Source organism: Misgurnus anguillicaudatus, chromosome 2 (genome assembly GCF_027580225.2).
Source record: "Misgurnus anguillicaudatus chromosome 2, ASM2758022v2, whole genome shotgun sequence".
Taxonomy (NCBI): Eukaryota; Metazoa; Chordata; class Actinopteri; order Cypriniformes; family Cobitidae; genus Misgurnus; species Misgurnus anguillicaudatus.
Genome location: NC_073338.2, coordinates 28,061,178 through 28,086,865, shown reverse-complemented (window position 1 = coordinate 28,086,865; position 25,688 = coordinate 28,061,178). Strand labels below are relative to the sequence as shown.

General features: G+C 36.7%; 4 protein-coding genes across 5 annotated transcripts in view; 2 read left to right on the top strand and 2 right to left on the bottom strand.

The window, feature by feature from the left end:
• Positions 1–6,984, bottom strand: part of fbxl7 (F-box and leucine-rich repeat protein 7) — a 41,257-nt gene extending 34,273 nt beyond the window's left edge. The window contains exons 1-2 of the mRNA XM_055202310.2: positions 6,576–6,984; positions 1,443–1,532 (exon numbers count right to left, since the gene is read on the bottom strand). Coding sequence (XP_055058285.1) covers positions 1,443–1,532; positions 6,576–6,612 — 127 coding nt within the window. The 5' untranslated portion in view covers positions 6,613–6,984. The remainder of the gene's footprint in view (positions 1–1,442; positions 1,533–6,575) is intronic.
• Positions 6,985–7,462: 478 nt separating this feature from the next.
• Positions 7,463–9,892, top strand: c2h7orf25 (chromosome 2 C7orf25 homolog). Of its 2 annotated transcripts, none has more exons than XM_055202308.2 (2): positions 7,463–7,610; positions 8,155–9,892. In XM_055202308.2, the coding sequence occupies exon 2, from the start codon at positions 8,173–8,175 to the stop codon at positions 9,505–9,507; it is 1,335 nt and encodes a 444-aa protein (XP_055058283.2). In that variant the 5' UTR covers positions 7,463–7,610; positions 8,155–8,172; the 3' UTR covers positions 9,508–9,892. The 2 variants fall into 2 exon arrangements, with proteins under 2 accessions (XP_055058283.2, XP_055058284.2); XM_055202309.2 differs by having other exon boundaries at positions 7,574–7,712.
• Positions 9,893–11,110: 1,218 nt separating this feature from the next.
• On the top strand, positions 11,111–18,449 carry ralab (v-ral simian leukemia viral oncogene homolog Ab (ras related)). The gene is made up of 5 exons (XM_055202306.2): positions 11,111–11,586; positions 15,218–15,395; positions 15,480–15,688; positions 15,843–16,017; positions 16,140–18,449. Exons 2-5 carry the CDS (start codon positions 15,294–15,296, stop codon positions 16,260–16,262), a joined length of 609 nt encoding a protein of 202 aa, XP_055058281.2. The 5' UTR covers positions 11,111–11,586; positions 15,218–15,293; the 3' UTR covers positions 16,263–18,449.
• A 73-nt stretch (positions 18,450–18,522) lies between these two features.
• On the bottom strand, positions 18,523–20,079 carry mplkip (M-phase specific PLK1 interacting protein). The gene is made up of 2 exons (XM_055202307.2): positions 19,593–20,079; positions 18,523–19,327 (listed from the first exon to the last, which is right to left on the bottom strand). Exons 1-2 carry the CDS (start codon positions 19,926–19,928, stop codon positions 19,127–19,129), a joined length of 537 nt encoding a protein of 178 aa, XP_055058282.1. The 5' UTR covers positions 19,929–20,079; the 3' UTR covers positions 18,523–19,126.
• Between the last annotated feature and the right edge of the window lie 5,609 nt (positions 20,080–25,688).

Below are 25,688 nucleotides of genomic sequence, written 5' to 3'. Positions count from 1 at the left end.
AAGCATTTCATAAAAAGCCCTAGGAAACATGTAGACCCAATGCTAATGTCCTATCCCAGTTAAATATGCAAAAATATCTTTAAGTGGGCTTGCTGCTAAATTCATGTGCAAAAAATCTCAAACATCATCCTGTCTATTCGGCCACTGAAAAGACCTATGAAATGTCACCAAAAGCTATCAAAACAGACAACATTTAAAGCTGCCAGTGCAAAAACCTAGCAAACAGGTAGATGAGATGCAAAGCAAATGTGGCTACAAACGATGACATTTTAGGTGCACTTTAGTCTTTAAGGACTGACGTTTATAAAAACCATGTGCTCTTTTTTTTGAGGGGTCCAGCGTGTCAATATCTCACGCATACCAATAGTGGGAATTTAGGACTGCTTGTTCATCCAAACAATGTCAGCTGCGCGGAGAGGACGGCCTAGTCGGAGTGTTTAAGAGAGCCGTTTATCTGCCAGTGGCACATAAACAGGCACTTGAAAGTTTATTAAATATACTGTAAAGCTAACAAACCGACTGTACCGCTAGTGTAAAGTTCGGGGCACCTCTGATGTTTCCAGGGCCAAAATAGACAAACAGCAGCATAGAGTAATCTATGGGGTGCAATGGCTCCATGAGCTTAAGTGCACCTCTTCTCCTCTGCCGTGTTAAGGAGGAGCTGGTGTAAATCAAAGCCACAGAGGCAGTCATTCAGAGCGGCACTCTGACATTACTGCGGACAGACAGAGAAGAGATCTGCTGGATATACTGCAGGCCGCAACCACACACATACACCGCAAGTTGGCTCTAAAATGCCTTCATGGCAGGAATTGGAGTTGAGGTAGATCCCTTAGTGTTAGTAAGAGTATTGCTCTTGTTCCTGTAGCTCAACCGGTGGAACATTGCGTCAACAGGAAGCACACATACTGATAAAATGTATAGCTTGTTATGCACCATAAGTCGCTTTGGATAAAATCACCTGCTAAATGCATAAATGTCATATAATGCTCTGTGACAAGTAATACCAAGAATAAATGAAAAGCTGTCTTAATTAAATAGTCACCTTGAGAAAGTCCATAGAGAAAACAGCAGCCAAATGTTTACAAGCCTGAGAAAACAGGGCTTCCTTACAAATTCCGCAGCATTTGTCATTTTATTTTTCCCCACATTCACACAATTCACCCAAACACATACACACACACACACACACACACACACACAAACGGTTTCTTCCCTGAAGGCACACTCTCAACACCACTGTGGATCTGGACCAGATTTTCTCTTCCGAGAGGAGAATAGATTGTGAAATGAGGCACAGGGTGAAAAAGAATTTAGCAATGTTCATGATGACCAATTCATTTTAAAGCTTCTATTATCTAAATAATAGAACGAACATCCACCAAAACTGTTCAAAGAAACAAAACTAAGTAGTGATGCTTAATGAGGACCATATGCCCTACCTTCACTGGTAGCCGCATTCTTCGGAGCTTTGGTCGATGTCTGATCCGTACTTGAACTCAGGTCGGAGGAAATACTGGAACTGCCTTTTCCTAAAATCACAAAGAACAGCTCAGGACACATCAGAACAATAAAACAACACAAATATTCGAATTGTGAGAGAGAAAGAGATGCAAATCAAAATTGCTTTCTGTTACTGTGCCTTCACACCAGACGTGCTAGAGGTGGCAAAAACGCGCTATTCGTGCGTAGTTGGACGCTTCAACATTTTAAGTTTATTCGCATCATTCGTGCGTGAAAGCCACATGTGAAATTCCTGTCATTCGAGACATTTGCGAAAATTCGCGTCATGGGAGGGGCTTCTGCGACTCCGCTCGCTTCTGGTAATCACGTCACTACTAGAGCAAGCTCCTGATTGTTTAACACAGTGCGATTATCCGCCAAAGTTCACATTTTTCATCTCGCCTTTTTCCGAGGCAATGCTCCATTTCTGCAACACGCCATTCGCACCACGCCTTCCGTGCCATTCGAGTGTAACGCGCCACAGGATGCCTATTCGCGTCTTTGCATTGACGTAATATGTAAATCACTCGCGCTTGCTGCCTCTACCGCGTCTGGTGTGAACGCCACATTAGAGATGGCAAACACAAAAAGGTTATTTGAGACAACTGTCTTTCTTGACTTGGACTCTAAGGCTATGTTTACATTAATGCGTTTATCCTTTAAAACGTGTTACTTTTGCTACGTTTACGCCTTTCATTTACACTACGCCACCGTTTTCGACCCTCATAAATGCTGCAGACCCTGTTTTAGTTTGAGAACTCAGACGTTGTGCTGCAGTGTAAATGAACCTAGACGGAGTCTAATGTAACAGCTAACGTTAACAGCTGATGTTAACGTGACAGCGCTTCATTTTCAAAGTAAACATTATTTTCATTCAGGTAAATGGAGGTTTGCCAAAAATAGTAAACATCTACCAACCAGCTATTATAAACGCTATATCAGATGTGTCCTTATAGATATTGCTGTTTTATATTTATGTTTACGTATTGTTGGGTTTGAATATTGTTGTGATGTCGTTAATGTTTTGTTTAAATTTAGTTAGCTTATTATGAAAGATAGACTGTAATTTTAAATGCCATATAGGGCGTTGTAAAGGCCAATATGAAGGGAGATTTGTAATGGGTCAGACATTATTTTCGAGTTTAATTTACGCTTTATTTGCTACTTTAAAATGAATTTAGTTTCAAAGAATTTGTCTCTTAATTTTAATCAATGTTTTGTTGATAAGTTGTGAATATAAATTCATAAAAACAATAAAATCAACGTCATATTAATATTTAATGCTCGTTTAGCCGATTGCGCTTTTTGCTATTTCTGTGTTGCTAGCGGAGGACGTGCACGGACCTCGCACACTTTTAAAAATTAACGTCATATTAATTTTTTATTAATTGATTGCACAATGAACAGCGACAGGTAATGGAAATTAAGTTATTTGGTGTTTTTCTGAAGAATACAGTCAGTTGGTATGAAAATTTTCAAATGGACTATAAGATAATAAATATGAACTGCGAACAATGAACTATAAATATAACAGCGTGAAATGGCTGAAGAGGAACTCCCTACATTAAAGCAATAATCATTTCTGTAGGCTAAGGCTATACTTCACCTCTTATTATGTTTGATTGAAGTTTACATTTGCTGAAATTTATTTTTGCTTCAAGTTCGCTACTGTTTAGTACTGTTCACTTGAATGCTTCCTTTTTAAATCATAAAGACCTTTCTGTTTGGTTTATAACATCAACTTTAACCTATTAATCATATTAATATGTTATGGGGGGAGCTAGAACAATATAAGACTTTCACTTTCCCAAACACATTTTTATAGGTTCAAAAATAGTGTCTGTTGTAGTTGCCGGCAAAGGATACAGGTATGAATTTTTGTCAATATCGCATACCCCTAGGCTGCATAAAGGTAAGCTATTAGTAGAGTAATAAGTTATTTTACACTTTTATGCGCATGTCCAGTTACCTGATTGGTCATGTTTCATGCGTTTATGGTCGTGTATTCTGTGGATGAAGATTCTTTTTAAAATGCCAATATAAATGAGGATCGGTTTCGTTTTAAAATGCTGTTACAGGGCCTAAATTACAGAAAAGCACACACCAATGCTAAATGCAACTGACTGTGTTTTGACAAGGATTATAAAACTAACCTACTCTATATTGTATAACTTTTACATTTACATTTCTGTACATTTACGCATTTGGCCAATGCTTTAATTTGATGATTTTTGAGTAGCCTATTCATTTCACAGCATTCACCAAAACTTACAATAAATGCCACACATTCTTTTTGTGTCCATCACAAACTTAGAATAACAAACCAAGTGCCTCCCACAGATACTCCCAAATGGCAAAGACAAGGAAAAACTGAAATCTGAGACTCTTTACAAATCACATCACAGACAATGCTAAATTGAAAATAAACCAATTATGAAAGTTGATGAGCCATTCGGAGAAACATAATCACCCAGAAATGCCAAACATGGGTCAGCCAGGGCCGATGTGTCAATATAAAAATAAGCCAGTACTTTTTTGCAATGGTGAAGTTATTTGGACGTTTGTTTTATTTCTCAGTCTACAAAAGTGGTTTGAAATAAGAAACTTAAAACTGTAGTAACCCTAAATGACACTGGTGTGCATTGATGTGAATGTTTTCTAAGCACCTCTGTTTTAATGGGTTTTCAAATCATCAGGTCACATGTGAGGCATGTTTACAGGCTCCATGAAAGCGCAAACACTAGAGTTCACATAAGCTTTAATTTTACCATTTATGGTCTGACACAGGGAGTTTCCACATGCTGAGCAAAAAATGTGTTTTGCTCTGTAAACAAACCTGTTTTCCACTAAATAGTCTTACAGTGATATCACTATGTAAATTTCAGGCCAAGCTTTTTGAAATGATCAGTTAAATCAGCGAGCCAGAGGGGAATTTTCACAGACACTGACCTTGAATGGGACGCCTGATTACATCACAAGCTCAATTGTTTATTGTCTCTGAACAATGTGCTTTAGTGCTGATGAGATTTATTGCTTGAACAAATATTATATTGATGGAATTGTACCATTGGCTTAAATTCCACCAACATTTAACCCAGCAAGGCTTTTACTATTATGAAGAGAGACAACTGCATGCAATAGTGTGAAATTTAGCAAAAACAAAGCGACACATTCAAATTTGATTGATTGAATACGGTATCACAACAACATGAAAACGTTAAAGCAACCCAATAAGAACTTTAACTGAACTCCAACACTGTAAAAAATACTTTGCTGCGTTAAAATTCTTTGTTGAATCAACTCAGATGTACAAGTCATTTCAACTTACATTTTTTATGTTGACTAGAGATGAGTTGTTATAACTACAGGTGAGTTGTTATAACTTATCAATTATAGTTGGAAAATGTCAACTTAATTTTATTAGTTGTAACAACTCATCTTTTGTCAAGATAAATAAAAGTATGTTGACATGACTGGTAAATCTGAGTTGATTTAACAAAAAATTTAAGGCAGCAAAGTATTCTTTAAAGTGAAGAAACTGAGAGATTAAGATAAAAAAAATGCATGGTATTTGTGTTTTGTCATATGTGAAAATTATTTATTTAAATATTTTTTCTGGGATAAATTCAAAATCCAATTGACTTAGATTAAAAAATATATATTGTTATATTCAGCACATCGATTTTACTTCTGTTAAAAGTTTACTTTGTAGCAATTCATACATAAAAATCCTGAGAACTATACTTTTATAAGTACTTTCAGAGACCTACTGAGTGACACTAAAATAAACAATATATGTGTGCATGTATTTGAGGCACTCAAATTACTTTCTTTATATAGAATATAAGCAGCCTATTGTATTATTGGCTTTTAAATTACATTTGATTCCTTTATGTGGTGCAACATGGTAGACTGACATTGGTAAGTTTATAACATGCATTTAAATGCAATACCCCTGCCTGTCTAAATGCAACCCAAATGCAACCTCAGCAACAGATATAACCGATTTACTGAGCTACCAGTAAACAAAATCCACCTTGTAAGGGCCTCAATGGTAAGACACAAACATTGTAATAGATGTTGATAGGTCAAATATGGAAATCGAGGAGATTGTCTAAGCTGCATGCAGAACGTTTTAGGTTTGCTCACTGAGTGCCAGTCCCGAGGGCAGGCCAAACCACGACCTTCCAGAAATCTGGTGTTCTTTAAGAGACCACAAGTCTCTCACACAGCCAGGAACACAATGTGTAACAGTGAAATCTTTTGCATGAACACTTATGATCATTCAAAATTGACCACTGGTCAGTGTGTTTCAGCATACACATAAATGAACACTCTCTGCCCTGACCTCTAATTACCGCAACCATGCTGAATATGCTGGAAAAATGCATGAATTCACTAAGATGATGTGTGTTAGGTCCATATTTTTTAAGTAACACACTTTGATGGTTACTTTAAAGTGAATCCAGCTCTGATGTTGGCACATAGTTGCATCTTATTGGTTTCGAACTTAAACCACTTAGTTTTCATAAATCTCTTTTGCAATGTATAGACACAAAATATGCAATACATTTTTGGATACATGCCTATAGCTGGATCTGTTAAAATATGAATAACACATTCTATGAACAATGTCACAAGCCTTTAAAATTGTGCTTGCTATTTTAAGCAAAAAGATGACATCCTAATTTTCCAGTAGGCTATATTTCTAAACAGGTAACTCACCAGTATATTTTTCAGTTCCAGCAGTTCATGGGGAGAAATAATATTGTGATTATTTTAACATTTACAAACCTATTGTATTTAAATTCCCAATGCATATGCACATTATTATGGCCGAATGCCAGAAACAGCACAAAGTCTTTTACTGGTCATAATGGGTACTTGCATGCTGTGACAGAAATCTTTAAGTATTTCCTAATATACAATTTCTATATGAGTTAACTGCTAGGCTACTGTTAGCCACAAGAATAAAGGGGAATAGTGACGTTGACACAACTATGGCTGCTGTACAGTGAGATTTAACAGTGGAAAAGCAGCGTTGTGTCTGAGAGTTTGATTTTGGCACTCACCTTCACTCCCGCTCTGTTTCCCATTGTTCGCACCCATCCTGTGGTATTCATAATCTACCGTCTGCGCACCCTAAAAGTATCCATATGCGTAAAAAAAGTACAACTCAAGAAAATATGTGATGAGAAACGCTATTCACATGCAGCTCGATCCTCTTTCACCTTTACACGTTTAGAAAAGTGGAAATAACGGTAAAAAGTCCGAGCAACTATTATGCAATCGACCAAAACTCAACGCAGTTGCACGAAAGAAAGATTAAAAACCGCTATGCTTCGGAAAAGAAATGCTGGGTGTGTATTTTATTAGCGTTTAAAGCTCTTCTTTCTCTAGACAGCGCGTAGTCATCCAAAAGGAGAGACTGGAAACCAGATAGCCTACTTGTTGCGTCAGGACCACTCATTCGCTCGTGCATGATTTTGAGTGTTACCATGCGTACACTTGAAGCGTCTGCACCCTCCCTCTTTTCTTTACTGTAATGCAATACGTAAAGCCACAGTGAGTAATGGTGATTTTACATACAGTAAGACATGCATGCAATGCATGGGCAAACCTGTCGTCAGCTGTGTGTGCAAAACACTCAGGAAAAACTTTTAGGAAAATTAACCATGCTTTACTGGTTTAAAAGGAAAAATGGTTTTTCAGAGACAATTCAGTTAAATTTAAAGGTCGATTCAGTAAACTTTATCATAGTAAACCTAGACACTATAATGTGACCACAATATACTACAGTATTACTTTATTTATTCACTATATAATACTACAGAATATTTTACATTATCAACGTATAATATACTACAATTTATTATAGTAAATACACAAGTATACTACAGTGTTTGTCATGTGTGAGTGTGAAACTGAACAATAATTTGCTGCGTAATATGTTTTTTCATGAAGTGATTTCGCATGCAATCCATAACCTCCAAGCTAGATGGCGCCATAGCCACACATTAACATCATGACAGCGCTACTTTCTTTGACTCTGTGGTTGTAGTTACGTCGACTAAAAGCAGAAGAGACGCGATGAATCTATAAAAGCTGTAAGTTTACATCGAAATGTATTAATAATGTCACTTTTCTTTGGCTAAGCGATAACTTATACTGTTTTAGCCTTTCTAAGCAAGCAGAACAAAGTGTGTCTGGTACGTAGCTTTAACTTTAACCAAGCTAGCAGGCATGTACACGTATTTATAAGCCAGTGTCTTGTAGTTTTCATATAATGTGACCTAGCAGCATTTTGTTAAACTGGGCAGTGTTACCATAAGAACGTAAAAGAAAGAGTTTATGTATGTGTTATTGTATTGTGCTACCTTAGAGCAACACTTTGATTATCTTTGTACTTTTGTAATGCTCGTCTGAGTTATTTAACGTAGTTATTTCAAATGTCCTTGCATGTTGCCTTTATATATTTTAAAATTGAAAAGGGCTTTACATACATTGAGTTTGCAAAACACAATGTACTTCTTATTAGCCTATTTATTATCCTAGCATTGAACATTGATATTAACTGCATAGATTTCTATATAGATTTTATCCCAGCTAAACATGTTGGTGCTTTCTGACTGTTTGTTTTTCTTTCTATAGGAATAATGTTCAACAGCAATGGCCACTTATACTACACTGCAGGACAGGATCAGAGTAGCCAAGGAGCTGCTAGTGCAAGTGGATGAGATTTGTAGTCGGCAAGGCCATGAGGTCGAAGGACGTGCTAAACTGTGCAGTAAGCTTCGGGCTGAGCTGAAGTTCCTTCAGAAAGTCGAGGCTGGCAAGGTCGTGATCAAGGAGTCCCACCTGCAAAGTACCAACCTTACTCACCTGAAGGCCATCGTCGAGTCGGCAGAAAATCTAGAAAAAGTGGTGAGTGTGCTGCATGTGTTTGCTTATGAGGGACCTGATGGCCAAAAGCAGACATTGGTGGTTGATGTGGTGGCAAATGGCGGACACACGTGGGTCAAAGCAATTGGGCGCAAGGCAGAGGCTTTACACAACATCTGGCAAGGGCGTGGGCAGTATGGAGATAAGAGTGTCATCCGGCAAGCAGAAGATTTTCTTGAGGCCAGTCAGCAACAGCCTGTACAGTACAGCAACCCACATATAATATTTGCGTTTTACAATGGAGTGTCCAGTCCTATGGCTGATAAGCTTAAAGAGATGGGTATATCTGTGAGAGGCGACATTGTTGCTGTTAATACAATAATTGGAGGTGAAGAGGAGGATGAGGAAGAAGAAGATGAGGATGAAAACGATGTCAAACATGGTTGTGTTGAAGAAGACCACGAGCAAGAAAATGATGTTATGGATGAAGAAGAGAAGTATGATGATGATGTTGAAGAAGAAGATGACAGTGATGATACAGACCTCATGCACACTTGTGTTGATAGAGACACTATTGTGGCCAGCCTTGCCTTTCCTACTGAAGTGAAGGTAGATGTGTGCAACAGGGTCAACCTTGACATCACTACTCTGATCACCTACGTGTCCTCGCTCAGCCATGGTAATTGTCACTTTACTTTTAAAGAGGTGGTGTTGACCGAGCAAGCCGCACAAGAACGGCAAGAGAAAGTCCTGCCCAAGCTGGAGGAGTTCATGAAGGGTAAAGAGTTGTTTGCTTGTCATTCTGCAGTTAAGGACTTCCGTGTCATCCTGGAGACATTAGGAGGCCCAGGAGAAAAAGCCAGAGCTGAAGAGCTGCTAGCCAGACTCAAGGTGGTTCCAGACCAGCCATCTGAACGCACCAAGCGCCTAGTTACTAGCTCGAAAGTAAACTGTAGATCATTGATGATCTTTGGGACAGGAGACACAATGCGGGCTGTCACTATGACTGCAAATAGCGGATTTGTTCGTGCAGCTGCTAACCAGGGTGTGCGATACAGTGTGTTCATCCACCAACCGCGTGCACTCACTGAAGGAAAAGAATGGAGAGCAACACCAATATGACTGAAAGACAAAAGTAATCATCTGTGAGCTATTGACTTTTGTGCTTAAACCACATGCAAGGAGCACTACTGTATAACTGCAAATATATTGCACAGCTGGTTGCAGATACAGACACTTAGCAATTTTTGTGACTTTATGTAAAGCTCAGTGCCTCGATTGCAGCACTTCAATGCAAAGCAGCACAGATGTCAAATTAACCAAATATCAAAAACAGTGTTGAAAAAAAGGCATATAATTCCTTTTTAAAGACCTTGACTTTTTTCTGTTCAATTTAGATTATTTCCCCAAACCATTAGGCTGGCTCAATTATACTTTCAGTTCAAGTTGATTATCAAATATATTTTGCAAAAGCATATGAGCAAAAATAAAGTCCTTTATCACATTAGGATTGTCTCTGTGTGTCATCAGTGCTATGATACAATTTTACGATGGTATTTATCTGTAAAATATAATTATAGAATGTGTTGAATAATGTAATTCAGCAAATCATAATAATGAGAAGTCATTATCATAGATTAGTGTCTCATTATTTTGAGAACCTCTTTCACAATAATGACTTAAACTAATGAGAAAGGTTCTTGTTATGTCCTAATATGTCTTTATTATGACTTTCACAATCACATTTTTTTATTTATTAAATAACTGGCTGGCATAGGTAATACACCACACTAGTTTAACACACTTTTCAAGCAGTACTGTGAGATGTCAGATCCACATTAATTATGTCTTGTAAATATGTTTTTATGTACTTTAAAAGGGTATATTTATAAATGTTAGGCATAACAACAAATGTTTTACCAATTTTCTGTTTGTCTCTTATTTACTGTAATAACATTTGTGTTATATCGGCCATACAGCTTTACTAATATTGGTATTGGCCATAAACAAAACCTATATTGGTTGACCACTAGTAATTTAAATAGACAAAAGTGCTAACCAGGTAAAAAAAATAAAGTATTAATTGTACAAAACCAGTAGGTACATTTGTAGTACATTGTTTTTTTGCTAAATGAACGTGTAAGAGATAAACACTACGGGGTGGTTTCCTAGACAGGGATTAGACTAGTCCTAGACTAAAATGAATGTAAGAGCTGTCCAAACTAAAAACAATTTGCTCTGACATATCTTGACTTAAAACACATCAGTACCCTTTGTTTTGCCTCAAAATGCACACCAGTAATGTTTTTAGTAAGGCATGTTTGTTAAAACTAGTTATATTTCCTAATTAAGCAAAGGCCTAGTCCTGGCTTAAGGTAGTCCCTGTCCAGGAAACCACAACTACAAATACTACTTCAGTACACTTAATAGAAGTATACTAAATACAAGTAATAAAGTAATACTTAAATAGATTTTTAGTGTATAAAATAAATGGTGTCTCAAAATAGTACAGCTTAGTAGGCTACACTTATTTAAGTTTATCTTAAGAAGTATTAAAGACTAATTTTGTATATTAAGTACACAATTAGTGCATGATAGATAGTATGTTTACTTAAATATAATGTATTTTAGTAGGCTACATTTTCCCACATGGTACATTTTGTTCTGCAGGTTTGAATGATAACATACAACACTTGACAGTTAAACGTATTGGTTGATCTTTCTCTAAAATATTGAAAACGTGTAATGATCAGCTCTCGTGCACATGTGTTCAGTACAACCAAAAAGGCGACCTTTAGGGGCGTAGTTTTTATTTATTTTATTTTTTTGCGCGTAGTTTTCTTGTGTAGAAACATGCTAGGCCTCTAGTACGCTACGTGTTTAATGTACATCCAATATCGACTTTATTAAGGGTGCAAAGAAATAAAATTGTAGATCACGAAACGATATCGTCAACTTTTTTATTGTTGTTCGTCAAATACAACATAGGCATACTGACCCATCGAGTTGAATAGCGTTAGATACTGCGTTCCTGTACATTACCATATTTTCCTCATCATAACTGAAGTAAACTTTGAGAAGCGCAAGCTCAGGCTGTGTGACAGTACAGTGCTGCTCCCTTCTGAGTCATGCACTGAGGCAAAACAAATCTGCCTGTAGCAGCAAAGCTAACAAGACGTCCAACACGTCAGTGCGTATTTGGTAAGTATGATTTGCACATATTTAATCCACAACTCTTTTTGTTACCAAACATTATCATTCGCCTATTTAATTTGTAATCTATTTGTCATCCGACGTGATTGATTCTTAACATAAAGGGTTACGACTTCCCTGTTAGCTTTGGAGTGCTAAAACTGAATCAGCCCTTGCTTATGAACACGGAAGATGGATTCAGCGTCTCTATTTAAATATGACAGAAAAACATTCCAGTCTCGAGATCTGCTCGACATCTCCAGTAGCAACTCGCTCGTGTCGTTTCGCAATAATTGAGTTAGCTTGTTAGCTGAACAGCAGTTAACGTATTAGGACACTACGAAGTGAGCACTTTCTGAATGACTCTTATCAGGTTATGCGTATGAATGATGAAACTCAAGCCACATAATTCACTCTTGTGTGGCTGTATACTCGGGTTTTAATGAATTTACACATCTCTTGTTTAATATTTATGACCACAGAAACGTAACAGGTGTCCTGTATTCTGTGGTTTAATTGTTGCGAAAGCAGTATCACAGCTTGCAGTTTGTTTATGGCATATGTTTTTATTTTTTTGTCTTTAGAAAGGTGATTTATTCGTAGTTCAGTATTATGACCTACCTTAACACAATGCATCAGTACAATAATTAAATGTTTATATATCAGCTTAAAGTTAAAATATTTATTATGCCACTCCTGTGGAATCTGTATTGCCCTTTCTTATTGAAACAGGCCAGGCTACAAACAAAAGACTACGGAGGCACCTATTGAGAAATGTGATGCTCCATTATTCAGCAGATCATTTGAATTTTCCACTCCTATATTTTTTTCACTTTACGTGACAGCAAGCTTATGTGACGACTTTATGTAAAAGAAATTAAAGATACTGCCGTTGTTTATAGTTTAACATTAACCACACCCTCTCTGTAGCTACACCACAAATCAAACTGTGCAAAGTAAACTTGAAACATCTGACCGCAGGCTCAGCCTACTATTTTACACCCGAGTCAACAATAGTAATTTATATAATATTGTGTAGTGACTGCCCGCATTACACCATTTACTTTTGTAGACGCTTTAATCCAAAGTGATTAACCAAAGTTATACATTTATCAGTATGTGTTCCCTGGTAATCGAACCCACAACCTTAGCACTTCTATAGCAGTTTGATTGCAACACCCTTATACGTGCTTTAAGTTTTTATTGTGAAGTTATATGGACCCCAGTCTATCAGTGAACTTTTTGTTTATAGCCTCTGATTTCACTAGAATATTCAGAATTGAATTGGACTATTTTCAATCATTTGAGTTGTTTGAGCTGCATTGTTTCAGTTCAGTGAGTGATGATGTCAGTGTCAGTTAGGAAGGGAGTAGATGAGTTCTACACCCTCCCTTATGAAAAGACCTATTGTTTTAGTCTAGTCTCAGGAGAGAGAATGAAGTATGTTGTTATCATTATGGTCAGAGTAATTGATGAGAATAGGAGAAAGCTAGTTATTCATAAATACTGACCCAAACACGTGTTTGACTTACCTGAAGAATGGAGCTATATGATAAATGACACTTTGAATGAATGAATGTTCATTGTTCCTGTACGGATAAAACTAATTCTTGCGATCATTAAGTAGTGGTTGACCGATATAGCCGATATTAAAGGCGGGGTGCATGATTTTTGAAAAACACTTTGCACAAGGGAGTCGGGCAAGTACCAAAACACACTTGTAGCCAATCAGCAGTAAGGTGCGTGTCTACTAACTGACATCATTGCCCGGGTTGCGTATGTGTGGGGCGGGTCTATCAAAAGAAGGTCCAGATTCTATTGGGGTAGGGGTGTATTTGTTTAGGTGATTTCATATGTCAACATTGGCTTTCAGAGATCATGCACCCCGCCTTTAAAAAGCTGTATGGCCGATACAACCCAAATGTTATTACAGTAAATAAGAGACAAAAAATTGGTGTTTGTTATGCCTAACATTTATAAATATACCTTTACAAGACATAATTAATGTGGATATGACATCTCACGGTACTGTTTGAATAAGTGTGTTAAACTAGTGTGGTGTTGTGTGTGACATAACATAACGTCATGTTAAAAAGTGAATAATGATTGGTCATTTAACGGTCTGTCAGACTTTAGCTTTACATTTAGTGAAACTGGGTGTCTATTTTATTACAAACCAGTGGCGGCTCGTGACTGCTCATCCGAGTGACACAAATTCAAAATAAGTGTTCGGAGTGTCATGTGTGTTGCTTGTGTTTTCAAAATATGTGTTCTGCACGTCGATTTATCCTATGTGCATCACGTGTTTTGTCAAAATAAGTGCCTGCTGCACATGCTTCAAAACCGTTCATCTTAGAAGAGACGCTCTCACGTTAAAAAAAATACACCCAAGACACTCCCTCAACAGTAAACTCTGATTACGCATAAGATTATGCGAGTATCTGACAAACGCGAGCATCTTTTTTATTATAAACCCTTTCTGCATCAGGCACTTATTTTGACAAGACACGTGATGCACATAGGATGCTTAAAAAAAATCCAAATATCGGCCTCTGCGATATATTGTCCAATCACTAATAAGAGTACTAATAAGGGAATACATAGTAAAAAACATTTTTCAAAATGTTGACTTTTCTAAAAAAGTAACCAATCCAAAATTTCATCCTGTGACTGATAGTTTAACTTACTGAAATAAATTACATTGAAATGTATTATTTAAAGTGCTTTTATAGGGAACTACAGGCAAATAAAAAGGGGTGTATGAAATATATAGGATATGTGGTATTATTACAAAATACAAAGACATTAGCAGTTAACATTTATTCATAAGATTACAGTTAGTAATGTGAATCGGAATGGTAATTTCACAGTACTATTCAGAAAATATGCATATGACTTTTCATAAAGTGTATAGGGATTAAGTATTAATGTAAAATTGTCTGTGGGGAAGTAACACAGCTTCCCTTTATTAAAATTCTTAATAAATCTGAATAGTATTTCTTTCCCTACTGGATCGCCTAAGTCTGCCCAGCGACACTAACTGTTTCTTTTAATTTTTCATTTAAATTATTAAAACTCTTAATTCACACAAATGTTTTAATAATATAGTACTCAATATATAGTATATCTTCTATAGGATCAGCTATGTCTGGCTCTCTTTCCAGGTTTTTTTCTCCCAAGGACTTTTTTCCCCACTGGGTTTTTCTCCTAGGAGTTTTCTTCAACCCCTTGGGAGTCAGCTGACATTAGCTTAACTTAGAACTACGTTACATATATGTTACATTATTTCTCCGCTCACTAGTACAGATTAATCTTAGCCACTGTACTTTTCTACTTTGTTGTCCTTTGATTTTTCCATTCTCTCTTGTTTTTAATTAATGAAAAGCTGCTTTGGAACAATTAAACAATCGTAAAAAGCGCTATATAAATAAAATCGAAAGTAATTGTAAAGTTTTATTATTAGTGCTATTAAGAAATGCACTTTTTTAAATAATCAAATGCATGTTTTTTTCATATATTAAACCAATTATTTTGAAGTTTCTAGCATCTATATAGTTACTGTGTTTCGCATTACGAGACAACATAGTTAATACAACAAGTTTAGCTTTAGCAGTTGAAGTGATTGTTTTTTTCTTTATAGACTCCCTTCCAGGGTTCCCTTAATACCCATCTACCTCCATCACAGCACTGCCACCTCTCTCTGATTGTTTAATGCGATGGCTGCTAACAGGAATACCCTGGCCCTTCACAAAGTGATAATGGTGGGCAGCGGAGGTGTGGGCAAGTCTGCATTAACGCTGCAGTTTATGTACGATGAGGTAAGACTTAACATTTTACATAATGTTAAAAAAATGACATGCAAACCAGAAATCTTAATTTGGCTGTAACTTATCTCCATCAAGTTTGTGGAGGACTATGAGCCCACTAAAGCTGACAGCTACAGAAAAAAGGTGGTTCTGGATGGAGAGGAGGTCCAAATCGACATCCTTGACACAGCCGGGCAGGAGGATTACGCTGCCATTCGAGACAATTACTTCCGCAGTGGAGAGGGATTTCTCTGTGTGTTCTCCATCACAGAATCAGAATCCTTCGCTGCTACTGCTGATTTCAGGTAGAGAGACTTACATACAATTAGAAGATAATGCTGGTGTGCAAGTAAGTACATTTCATAAGCCTGTGCATTTCTCGTGACAAAGTGTGCATGTAGCAACAGAAACAGTATAAAGACTGTACCAATGCTGAAGTGTATATTTTCTAAACTTCAGAGAGCAGATTCTTCGTGTGAAGGAGGAGGAAAACGTACCTTTCCTGCTGGTGGGAAATAAGTCAGACTTGGAGGACCGACGACAAGTTGGTATGGAGGAGGCCAAAGCCAGAGCAGATCAGTGGGCAGTCAGCTACGTCGAGACTTCTGCCAAAACCCGTGCCAACGTGGATAAGGTAGGCCTTACCAAAGACTAGTGTGGCAATCATTATGCACACGGTATTTTATAAACAGAAACGGTTTCATTTTTCTACTCATAAAGCGTCACACTCAATAAACTTCTTCATAATCTCTCCAGGTGTTTTTTGATCTCATGCGTGAGATCAGAGCCAGAAAAATGGAAGATGGCAAAGAGAAAAATGGAAAGAAGACGAGGAAAAGTTTGGCAAAGAGAATTCGGGAAAGATGTTGCATTTTATAATGACATGGTCATTCTGCACTATAATGCTTACTTCCCAATACTCTTCCACTGCTTCAAAAATACATCAGGTTTCATCTCTCCAGCCAAAACTGCTGGAAATCATCACAAATTCACACGTCAAGCGGTCTCTCTTTCTTTTTGTTGTTGTTTTTCCAAAGGGTTTGAAAGGGCAGAATATCAGATATGCATTACCAAAATAGTGACAACTTAGAGATGGCCACTAAATTATGTCAAAGGTCTGACATATCAAACAAAAACATTTCTTAGCTCACCTTAGCAGACTACAATATTTATTCCAATATTTAGATGACTGTGCATTATAAATTTTTCAGCCAACTTTAAGTTGCTTTTCTTTATGAATGTAACTAAATCGTGAGAAGATTGAGTGTTAAACACTAACACTTCAGTTACATAAAAAAAACTACTGTGCGCATATACAAAAACATAGTGTTGTGGAGCAGGAATGCTTTCAGGACACTATTCTAAAAAAAATTGCAGTTATGCGTCTTAGACTAACAATCATTTCTGAATATTACATTAGTAATAGCTAAATAAGCATAACTTAGGAGTTAACCTGGAGTTTATTCCTTATTGGCTGTTTCTATCAAAACCATTTGAATTTAAACACTTTGAAAAGTATACAGCATTATGCATTTCGGCAATGACGGCTTTAGTCTGCATTTGACACTGTCCTTCATTTCACTCAATATCTTAACCCTAACAGTACCCATAGGTAACCCATAGACTGATGCACACTAAACAGACCCCGGTCTCTCTCCCACATAAGCACACAAATCAAAAGGGCTATTTATCCTCCTTCTGTATGTGTGGCACCAAATGAGAGTTTTCTTTAATGCTGTTGATGTGTCCTGACTGACACATTAATGATTTTTTATTTAGAACATCATAAGCTTGGGTTTAGTTTACTGTGAAAAACAGGTTGGAATGTTGTTTTATTACACAGACTGAATTGTGTACTTTATTATAACTTATATGCAATTTTCTTGCAACGTTGATCATATGTAACTATATTTTCTATTGTAAATTAAACATTTTCTGAATTTTAGTACTTCGAGGGTTGCGGATTAAACTGGAGCACATAACACGCTTATACTAAAAAACTCTAAAACGGCTAGACATAATGTTTGTTTTGGAGCCATGGCCCTAATTGCCACTGTGCAGTTAAGTGCTAGAGAACCCATTCATGTTTAGGAATTGCTTATTATAACCATATCCAATACTAACGTTCATGTGTAAATAAATGTCAACATTTTCTTTTCACATAATGCTGGCATCTAACAAACATGTTACTTTTACTTTACCAATTACAACTACACTGTTTTATTTTTCTGTCAGCTATTTCCAAATATGTATTTGTACACTGTGGAATATGCAAGTATTTTCCTATTTTTTGTTTTGTTTAGTCATAGTGGGTTAATAGCCTTCAACAAGCTCTTGATTTAGTCTGTTTGCATTGGAAGTATGAGACAATGATGCTAACAATACAGCTGATGTCTCGAAACCCCATCTCATTGCTTTAAATAAGCGACTGACTTTGAGCCCTAAAAGTTTACAAAACATTTTAATATAAGCCTCTGTTGTCTGAGTCTTACTGTTTTAGCTGAAATGTGATAAAGGTAAAGTTCACTAAAAACTGAAGATTCTGTCATGTTTTACTCAACCTCAAGTTGTTCTAAACCTGTATACATTTCTTTGTTTTGCTGGACACAAATGAAGATATTTGTAATCAAGCAGGAAACAGAAACACCATTGACTTCCATAATAGGAAAGAAACTATGGAAGTCAATGGTGCTTAAACACAGTTGGGTTACAAACATTTCCTGTTAAGCAGAACAAAGAAATTAATAAAGGTTTGTAAAAACTTGAAGGTGAGTGAATGGATTTTGGGTGAACTATCACATTAAATTATATAATTTAGGGTGTCTCTAAGCAAATGCTGCACATGCAAAGATTTGAATACATACAAAGGCTAAGTTAAAACAAAACCAGATGATGACAGAAGACAACTGAAAAGCACTGATGTAAAGTAATATTACATCAGTAACTCTGTAATTTGTTATCTGAATTTTGACTGAAAATGAAAAAGCAAACATTTGACTGAACTTTTAAATGTAAAATGTTATGTGTATCGTTACACTAATAAAATATATTTTTGTAGACGTGTAATGAGTCAGAAATGAGGTTTAAAATGGTATAAAAATCAAAAAGACTGCTGAGAATTACAGCTTTTGCTGAGATGTGGAGTGATACGGAGTTATATTTTAATGAAATTAGTCTTTTGATTTAACAGTAGACCTTGTCTGAAATGTTTATCACTAAACAGAAAAGAAATGATGAAATTTGTTAAAACCAAAGGTCAGCACAAATAAAAAATCAAATTAAAACATTAACAGTTCCTAGAAAATCGTAAAGGAGACACACCTACAAATACCTGCACTGACCTTAGTGATCATACAGGCAATGTTAAGAGGTAGATGTGTTGATCAGACCTCTTTTGTTTGATTGTGTTCAAAGAGGCGTGTCTCAATTCATTAGATTAGCAAACTCCATGGGAGTTGGCCAAAACTACTTTGAATAGGTTGCAAGTTACAACAGCAACCAACTTTTTTTTATCCTGTTGTACAGATATAAAAGTAAAAGAATGTCTCTTGAATAAGAAAAGTACATATGAATTTAAAAAATATTGTTTGAAGCAAACTTCTTAAGAATTATTGCTGGTGAATCCTGAATCAAGTCCATGACAAGTACATTTGGGTGTTGCTCGACTCCGTTCGACTTAAATGATAATCGCAATGTTGCACTAAATAAAAAGGACTGTACATTTCCTTGAAATGTACTTTGCTTTAGTTATAATATCTTCCTTGTCTGCCTGTGTTTGTGGTGTGTTGGGAGTTGCATTTAGACTGAGTTTCTGTGACTGAGATAGGCTTTAGGTCTGCCCAGGGATCTTGGAGCATTGAAGGTTTGTAATACTTTTCCATATCATTTGTCCCTCTCTCCCTGCCATGCGTTGAGCCAAACGGTGTGGATGTCCGTGGTGAACCCTTTAGGAAAAAATTATCATGCAAAAAACATTAAAACGATTACAGTTAACCAGTTGTTGTATTGTACTGACCTAATCGCACATTGATCAATCAGCTTATAATACTCTGCATTTGATCGAAAGAGCGCGCGACTCGTGACAAAATTTTTAAAAAGCACTCCTGTGTAATTATTACAAAGGAGCCATCAAAATTATTACTTTTTTTAAAATATAAATCAAACACGCGTATCTATTAATATTTATGTTTTAAGTCGTTATTTAACTACCTGTCCACTGTGTCCGCCGTGTCGTCCCTGGTTGTCATACGGCGAGCGTCTGTACGGTGTGCCGCGAGGGCTTGGGTTTGATCTGCGCGGTGTGTGACCGGGCGATTGGTCGTTAAAATATTTACCACCGCTGCCACCCCTATTACCAAAAAACTCCCTCGGTGGTGTGTTTGGAGACCCTCGTCCAAATCTCGGTCCAAACGGCGGCAGTGGGGGTGAAAATCCCCACGGAGGAGATGGTAACGTACTGCCTGTCCTGTCGTAAGCTGGAGGAGGACTGCGGAAACCTGCAGGACCTGGTCCATGGCGCGGATGTCGAAAATGTGGCCTTTGCATCGTGTTGAGGTATTTTACACTATAAACCCTAAACCTCGACTGACAATACGCTTTTGTAAGCTCGGCTGGCGCGTTTAAATAAAACTATTCACCAATGGTCTTGAACGAAGCACAACAAAACACGTTGACCCGGAACAAGAAATACAGTGACGCGATTTACATATGAATCATGAATACACTGTAAATGGAGGACTCGTTAGCGCCCCCTATTCTCATGGAGTGTTAATTGCCCATAAACGCATTTAAACGGTTTCGGGGTGTCGTCCAGACACTCCTAATGTTACGTTTCACAACCACAAAACTTTTCAAAACACGTTTTAGCTATTCACTAAATTTGTTCTGACCCATATGGTGTAGAAAAGTATGATTTTGAGGTGATTTGATCTAGTATTTACATTTTAAATGTTGTTTTATTTACATAACGTAATTAAGATCATGTGAAAATAAATCCTTGCTATATTTAATATTGACTGAGTTAGATAATCTCAAAGATTGAAATAATAATAATAAAATAAATGAGTGAAATCAAACTAGCTCATAATCTCATAATTATTTCACGAAACTAGCCTAGTTTTCACATACAGCTACCCTTCAACTTATTATTTATATGTAATTGAAATAAACTGAAAATGGTTGCTGCATCAAAAACTGCAATTGATCACTTTAGATCTACTTCTACCCCATAGATACAGAAAAATATTTGTAAGGATTTTTTTGTGTGTTTAGACAGAGTATTAAAATATAAGGGGTTGAGGAATGTTTGTTGCTTTCTTTAATTTTAATTTTATCTACAGTTAACCTAGAAGAGAAAATAAGCTGTTCTTCATCTTTTCTGTCAGTAGAGGTCAGTATAGCCATTACTTTTTACGCACCCCGGCCCCAAACAATTATTCAGAAGAATAAACAAATCTGAGCGGAGGAGTAATTTAATCATAAATGTATTATAATAACAAAGTTCCCACACTCTGTAGATGAATGGCACGGCGGAGTGGAGTGGGCTGAAGGTCCTGTTGTTGTGAATAGTCCTCTGTTGAGGTCACCTCCATGTGTTGTTAGCGTGTGCTCCTATAAACAGATCATAATTCACACACAAAGTTTTGCAGTGAGGATAAGAGGTTTACAGTGAGGAGAAATCAAGCTTTCCCACAGCACCACAGTTCTGATTGAGGACTGCTGATGGATTTTCTTCTCAAGCATGTTTTCTTTTAATACGTTCTTTTGTTTAATTCAAAGCTCTTGTGTCAAAGTTTCATCAGTGGAATAATGTTTGGTTTTGTCATTATTTAATTTGGAGATCGGCATACCGAGGGAAGCGTGGCCTTAAAAGGCAATCTTGAGAAATTACAGTAAGTTTGGGAATTTATACAATGGACTAATGGCTGCAGTGAGAATACAGTGGCCCTATAATTTCCTAATTGTCACTGCTGGGTAATTTGGAATAATGTTAGTTGGTGCAAAGTCAGTTTCTCTAATTGAGCTTAAGGGACTTTAGACTGACTAAAGCAAAGAGACATTAAAACTTAATAATAAAACAAATAATTAATTGTTTTTTATGTTTATATTGTTTTAAGTTCTTAAGTTTTAAGTAATACTTTAACTTAAAGAATGGAAAATTACTGCTACTGTATGGAAGTGAATGGGACTCATGATCTGTTTGGTTACAAACATTCCTCAAAATATATACCTTTGTGTTTATCAAAACAAAGACATTTATACAAACTTGTAACAACACAAGAGTGAGTAAATAATGACAGAAATTTGATTTTTGGGTGAACTATCCCTTTAAAAGCATAGTGACCAGGTTAGAGAGCATACTTTTAAAGGGGCCATGGCATAAAAGTCTGACTTTTTCTATGTGCTATGATTGGGTCCCCAGTGCTTCTATCAACCTAGAAAATGTGAAAAAGATAAACCCAGTAACTTAGTTTTGGTAAACCATTCTCTAAGCACGTGAAAAAATAGGTTGTTGAAATTTGGCTCTCCTTATGATGTCATAAGGAGCTCTTATTATAATAATACCACCCCTTAATCTGCACTATCCAACTACAGCACTGACATTTAGTGCAGAGAAAAGCACAATTGAGTTTTAATTGCAACAAACCACCATCATTGTGATCAGTGTTTGAATTTCATCAGCTCATTTGCATTTTAAAAGACACACCCAAAACGGCACATGTTTGCACACACCTACAAAGTGGCAATTTTAACATGCTATAATAAATTATTTATATGGTATTTTGAGCTAATACTTCACATATGTACTCTGGGGACACCAAAGATTTATTTGACATCTTAAAAAAGTCATGTGCCATGGCCCCTTTAAAAGAGAAGATGCCAAACATCAGAATTCAAGCTGTGCATTGGTCTTTAACAAGTGGGAACAGGACTTTAATTCATGGGGCCAACAATACATTTAATTCAATAGCCTAATTTCATTAGGATATTAAGTCAAGATCATGTTCCATAAAGATATTCTGTAAATTTCCTTCAATAAAAAAAATAAATAAATTTTTTTATTGAAGGAAATTTACAGAATATATATATAGAATATAAACCTTATAAATATGAACCTTATTACTGGTTTTGTGGTCCAAGTTCACATATGCATTAAACATAATTAATATTATAGGCCTATTATTAATAATAACTTAAACCAATGCTGAAACTCAAAGTTGAAGAAAATCACAAGAACTCTAGCGATAGTGTGAGCTCATACACTGTAAAAAATACTTTGCGGCCTTTTTTTGTTGAATCAACTCGGATTTACAAGTCATTTCAACGTACTATTATTTATCTTGAGATGAGTTGTACACTACAGGTTGACATGACTTGTAAATCTGAGTTGATTTAACAATAAAATTTAAGGCAGCAATGTATTTTTTTACAGTGTACTGATATTATTTATCAGATTTTTGATTAGGGAGATTTCCAAGCTCACATATTAAGCAAACCAATTGCAGTCGTTTCTGTGAAAAACAAACATGATCATTAATGGGCAAAATGTTGGACACAGGCCAGACTGTCCCAGCAAAATAACAAACAAGAAAATGCATACAAAAACCCTGGGCAAAAATCTACAAAAAGTATGCAGTCTATAATGGGACAAAACTGTGTTATTAAAGTCATGGACAATCTCACTGAAAACAAGCAATGTGCCACAGATGAACTATGTTCTTTGTCCCCCTTAAGTCTCTCAGCCAATTCATCACACCCTTGATTTTACTTGATTTTTCAAACCTCCACTTCCTATGTTTCCAGGGTTCCCAGAATAACTTCCTCTCACCTCAAATGGCTCTCCATCTCACTGAAGGCTTGTCACAATACTTGCCGTACTGTGATCTGTAAATGTCCCTGGTGTGCTAAAATTGTGTGTGATTTTTCTTAAGAAAACCAGCGCATATTGGTTTTAGCTTTAATTTTCACTTTCATTTTAACAAGTTTGCGGAGAGAAGATGTGCAGTTTGTTTGCGAGTCTCTAGAGGTCATATTTGCTTTAGCTGTGGTTGTATCTGTTTTAGTGGACGAGTGGTCTGTTCTCGGTCTATGAAGACTTAATGCCTTCAGATCTAAATTGTGGGTGGACCTGAACTTTCGGCTGCAAGAGTTCGAATCAAATGTTTTGCTGCATTTTGAGTAAACGATTCCCAATCCAGTCGTTTTTGCATGTCCGTCTCCTATTAAATAAAAACCCGTCGTAAAGCGCTCTCCAAATGTTCTTGTTTTGCTAGTCTTAGCAGGATGATGATCATGCTTTTGTTGTAATGGCCCTTTTGAAATTTATAATCGATCTAGCTTTTGGTTACTTATATGGACTTGTTCCTTGTTGAGACTTACCATTGATCTTACAGCTGAGCCATACCTAAAAGACAGATTATTTATCTAAACTTCAGCATCTCTCAACACTTGGGTATACTCATGCTCTAATAATCAAATCCTGTCATCTGGCTTCATGCTTAGTTGGCCACATGCTATTCGCACCCGCTGCTCTCTGGATTCTTCATTGTAATTCTTTATGGCACATCATTGTCTTTTGAACTGTTTGGGACGCTGAACAATGGATGGCTCACTGGCATGAAACTGAAGAGCCATCTCTTGACAATTTCTCAATGGAAACGTGCTCCTTGATATAATATTTCATCCTTCGCAAAATTCCGTGAATGGGAAAACTATGCAGCGTGCTTAAGTAACCACATATGTCACATGCTCATTTATCTTAGTTTCAGAGGAAACTCGTTAATCATGATGAATGGTGCCGTTGTTTGTGGTCTCTTATTGGGATTTGGGAGCTCTGGGAATCTGTTACAGAAATCGAGGTCTACAGAGTTCAGCGCAGTCACAGATCTCAGGTGAGCAGTCGTGAAGTCACAGGTTGCACCTGCGTCCTTCAGAAGTCTAATCCACTTGTAGTCATTGTCGTCACTTCTTTTTCATTTTGCCAGCTGCACTGAGCCTTTGTTTTTTCATTTCACCCTGGAGAACTCTTGCTTTCACAGATGTCATGAACAGTTTGAGATAAACTTGCTTTTTCGACTTATTCAAAATAGTCTCATTGTACATAATGCTTGCGTCAATCATCTTGTTGCCTATAAACCTCAGCACCTGAATTAATGTTAATATTATTATATGAAAAATTCTCACATTTTCGTCCTACAGTGATGTTTTTGAAGTAGCTTAACACATTTCTGGTGTCAGATAAACGCTGAGCTCCTGAGTGGGACCTTGAGTTCTGGGAAAAGTGCAGTGCTGGTCTGATTAAGATAATGACAGTATTCCTAAGAGTGGGATCTCAGTCTTCCTTTGTCTGATCCCTCGCAACATTAAAACCAGATGGCTGTTTTGATGCCAGTCATAGTAGGATAGATTTAAACACACCTGTCTGAGCTTTGGAGTATTAAAAGGATATTTTCGCTAATTTGTTTCCTAAGAACATTTTTACTGATTTTGCAGGTGTGTGACAAATGTTGATAGCCTTGTGGCATCATCGTGAGGTTTGGGATGAAATCCTTAAGTAATGACTTGGATATGCACCTCTCTTTTATAGCTTCACATGATTCCCATACAGCAACAAAACTACAAATGTACCATTGACATTCAACCCCTTTGTTGTCTAATGTTGTTTCATAAACAAAGTAGTGAAAAGAAAGAATGTGTGTGTTAACAGATTAATTGATTGATGACAATACGAGTATTTTTAGACCAATTAGGCCCACAGCCCAAATGCTGTATTCTTCTGCCAAGTCTAGATCGGATGTAGCAATCGTTATGTGAATAGCTGCAGAAAACGTGCTCGGCTTTGAAACGCATGCTTTGTCCTCCATGTAGTGAATGTGCTCACGCAGGAATTTTTTCCAAACAACGGAAGATATTTGAATATCATTAGATGAATCAAATAATAGCTTGGCTTTTCAATATGGCTTCCAAAAAAAATGCTCAATTTTGCATATAATGGCTCTGGTCTTATATAAGCCTGGTGGCATCTCGTCAACTTTGTCCTGTATTCAGCCATTCACATCTTGATTTAGCACCACCAACAATCTCATATTAACAAATACTGTGTTACGTGTTATACACATTTGGAAACCACTTCATAAAATAAAAAGCTGTAAAGTGCAGCTATTTGTAATGCTCATAAACTGAGCAAAGATATTTAACCGCCTATAAATTAGAGTATGCAATGAAAAATGAGGAGGTCAATAAAAACACTTAATTGAATCCAGCAGACGCTGATGAAAGTACAGAGAGACAGCGAGGCATGTATAT

Excerpts from the sequence above, each read along its gene's own strand:
- c2h7orf25 (XM_055202308.2), top strand. The coding sequence starts at position 8,173 with ATGGCCACTTATACTACACTGCAGGACAGGATCAGAGTAGCCAAGGAG.
- ralab (XM_055202306.2), top strand. The coding sequence starts at position 15,294 with ATGGCTGCTAACAGGAATACCCTGGCCCTTCACAAAGTGATAATGGTG. Across the intron at positions 15,689-15,842 it reads GCTGCTACTGCTGATTTCAG|AGAGCAGATTCTTCGTGTGA; the intron begins GTAGAGAGACTT and ends TCTAAACTTCAG. Across the intron at positions 16,018-16,139 it reads CCCGTGCCAACGTGGATAAG|GTGTTTTTTGATCTCATGCG; the intron begins GTAGGCCTTACC and ends TAATCTCTCCAG.
- mplkip (XM_055202307.2), bottom strand. The coding sequence starts at position 19,928 with ATGCAAAGGCCACATTTTCGACATCCGCGCCATGGACCAGGTCCTGCA. Across the intron at positions 19,328-19,592 it reads ACGGCGGACACAGTGGACAG|GGTTCACCACGGACATCCAC; the intron begins GTAGTTAAATAA and ends TTTTTCCTAAAG.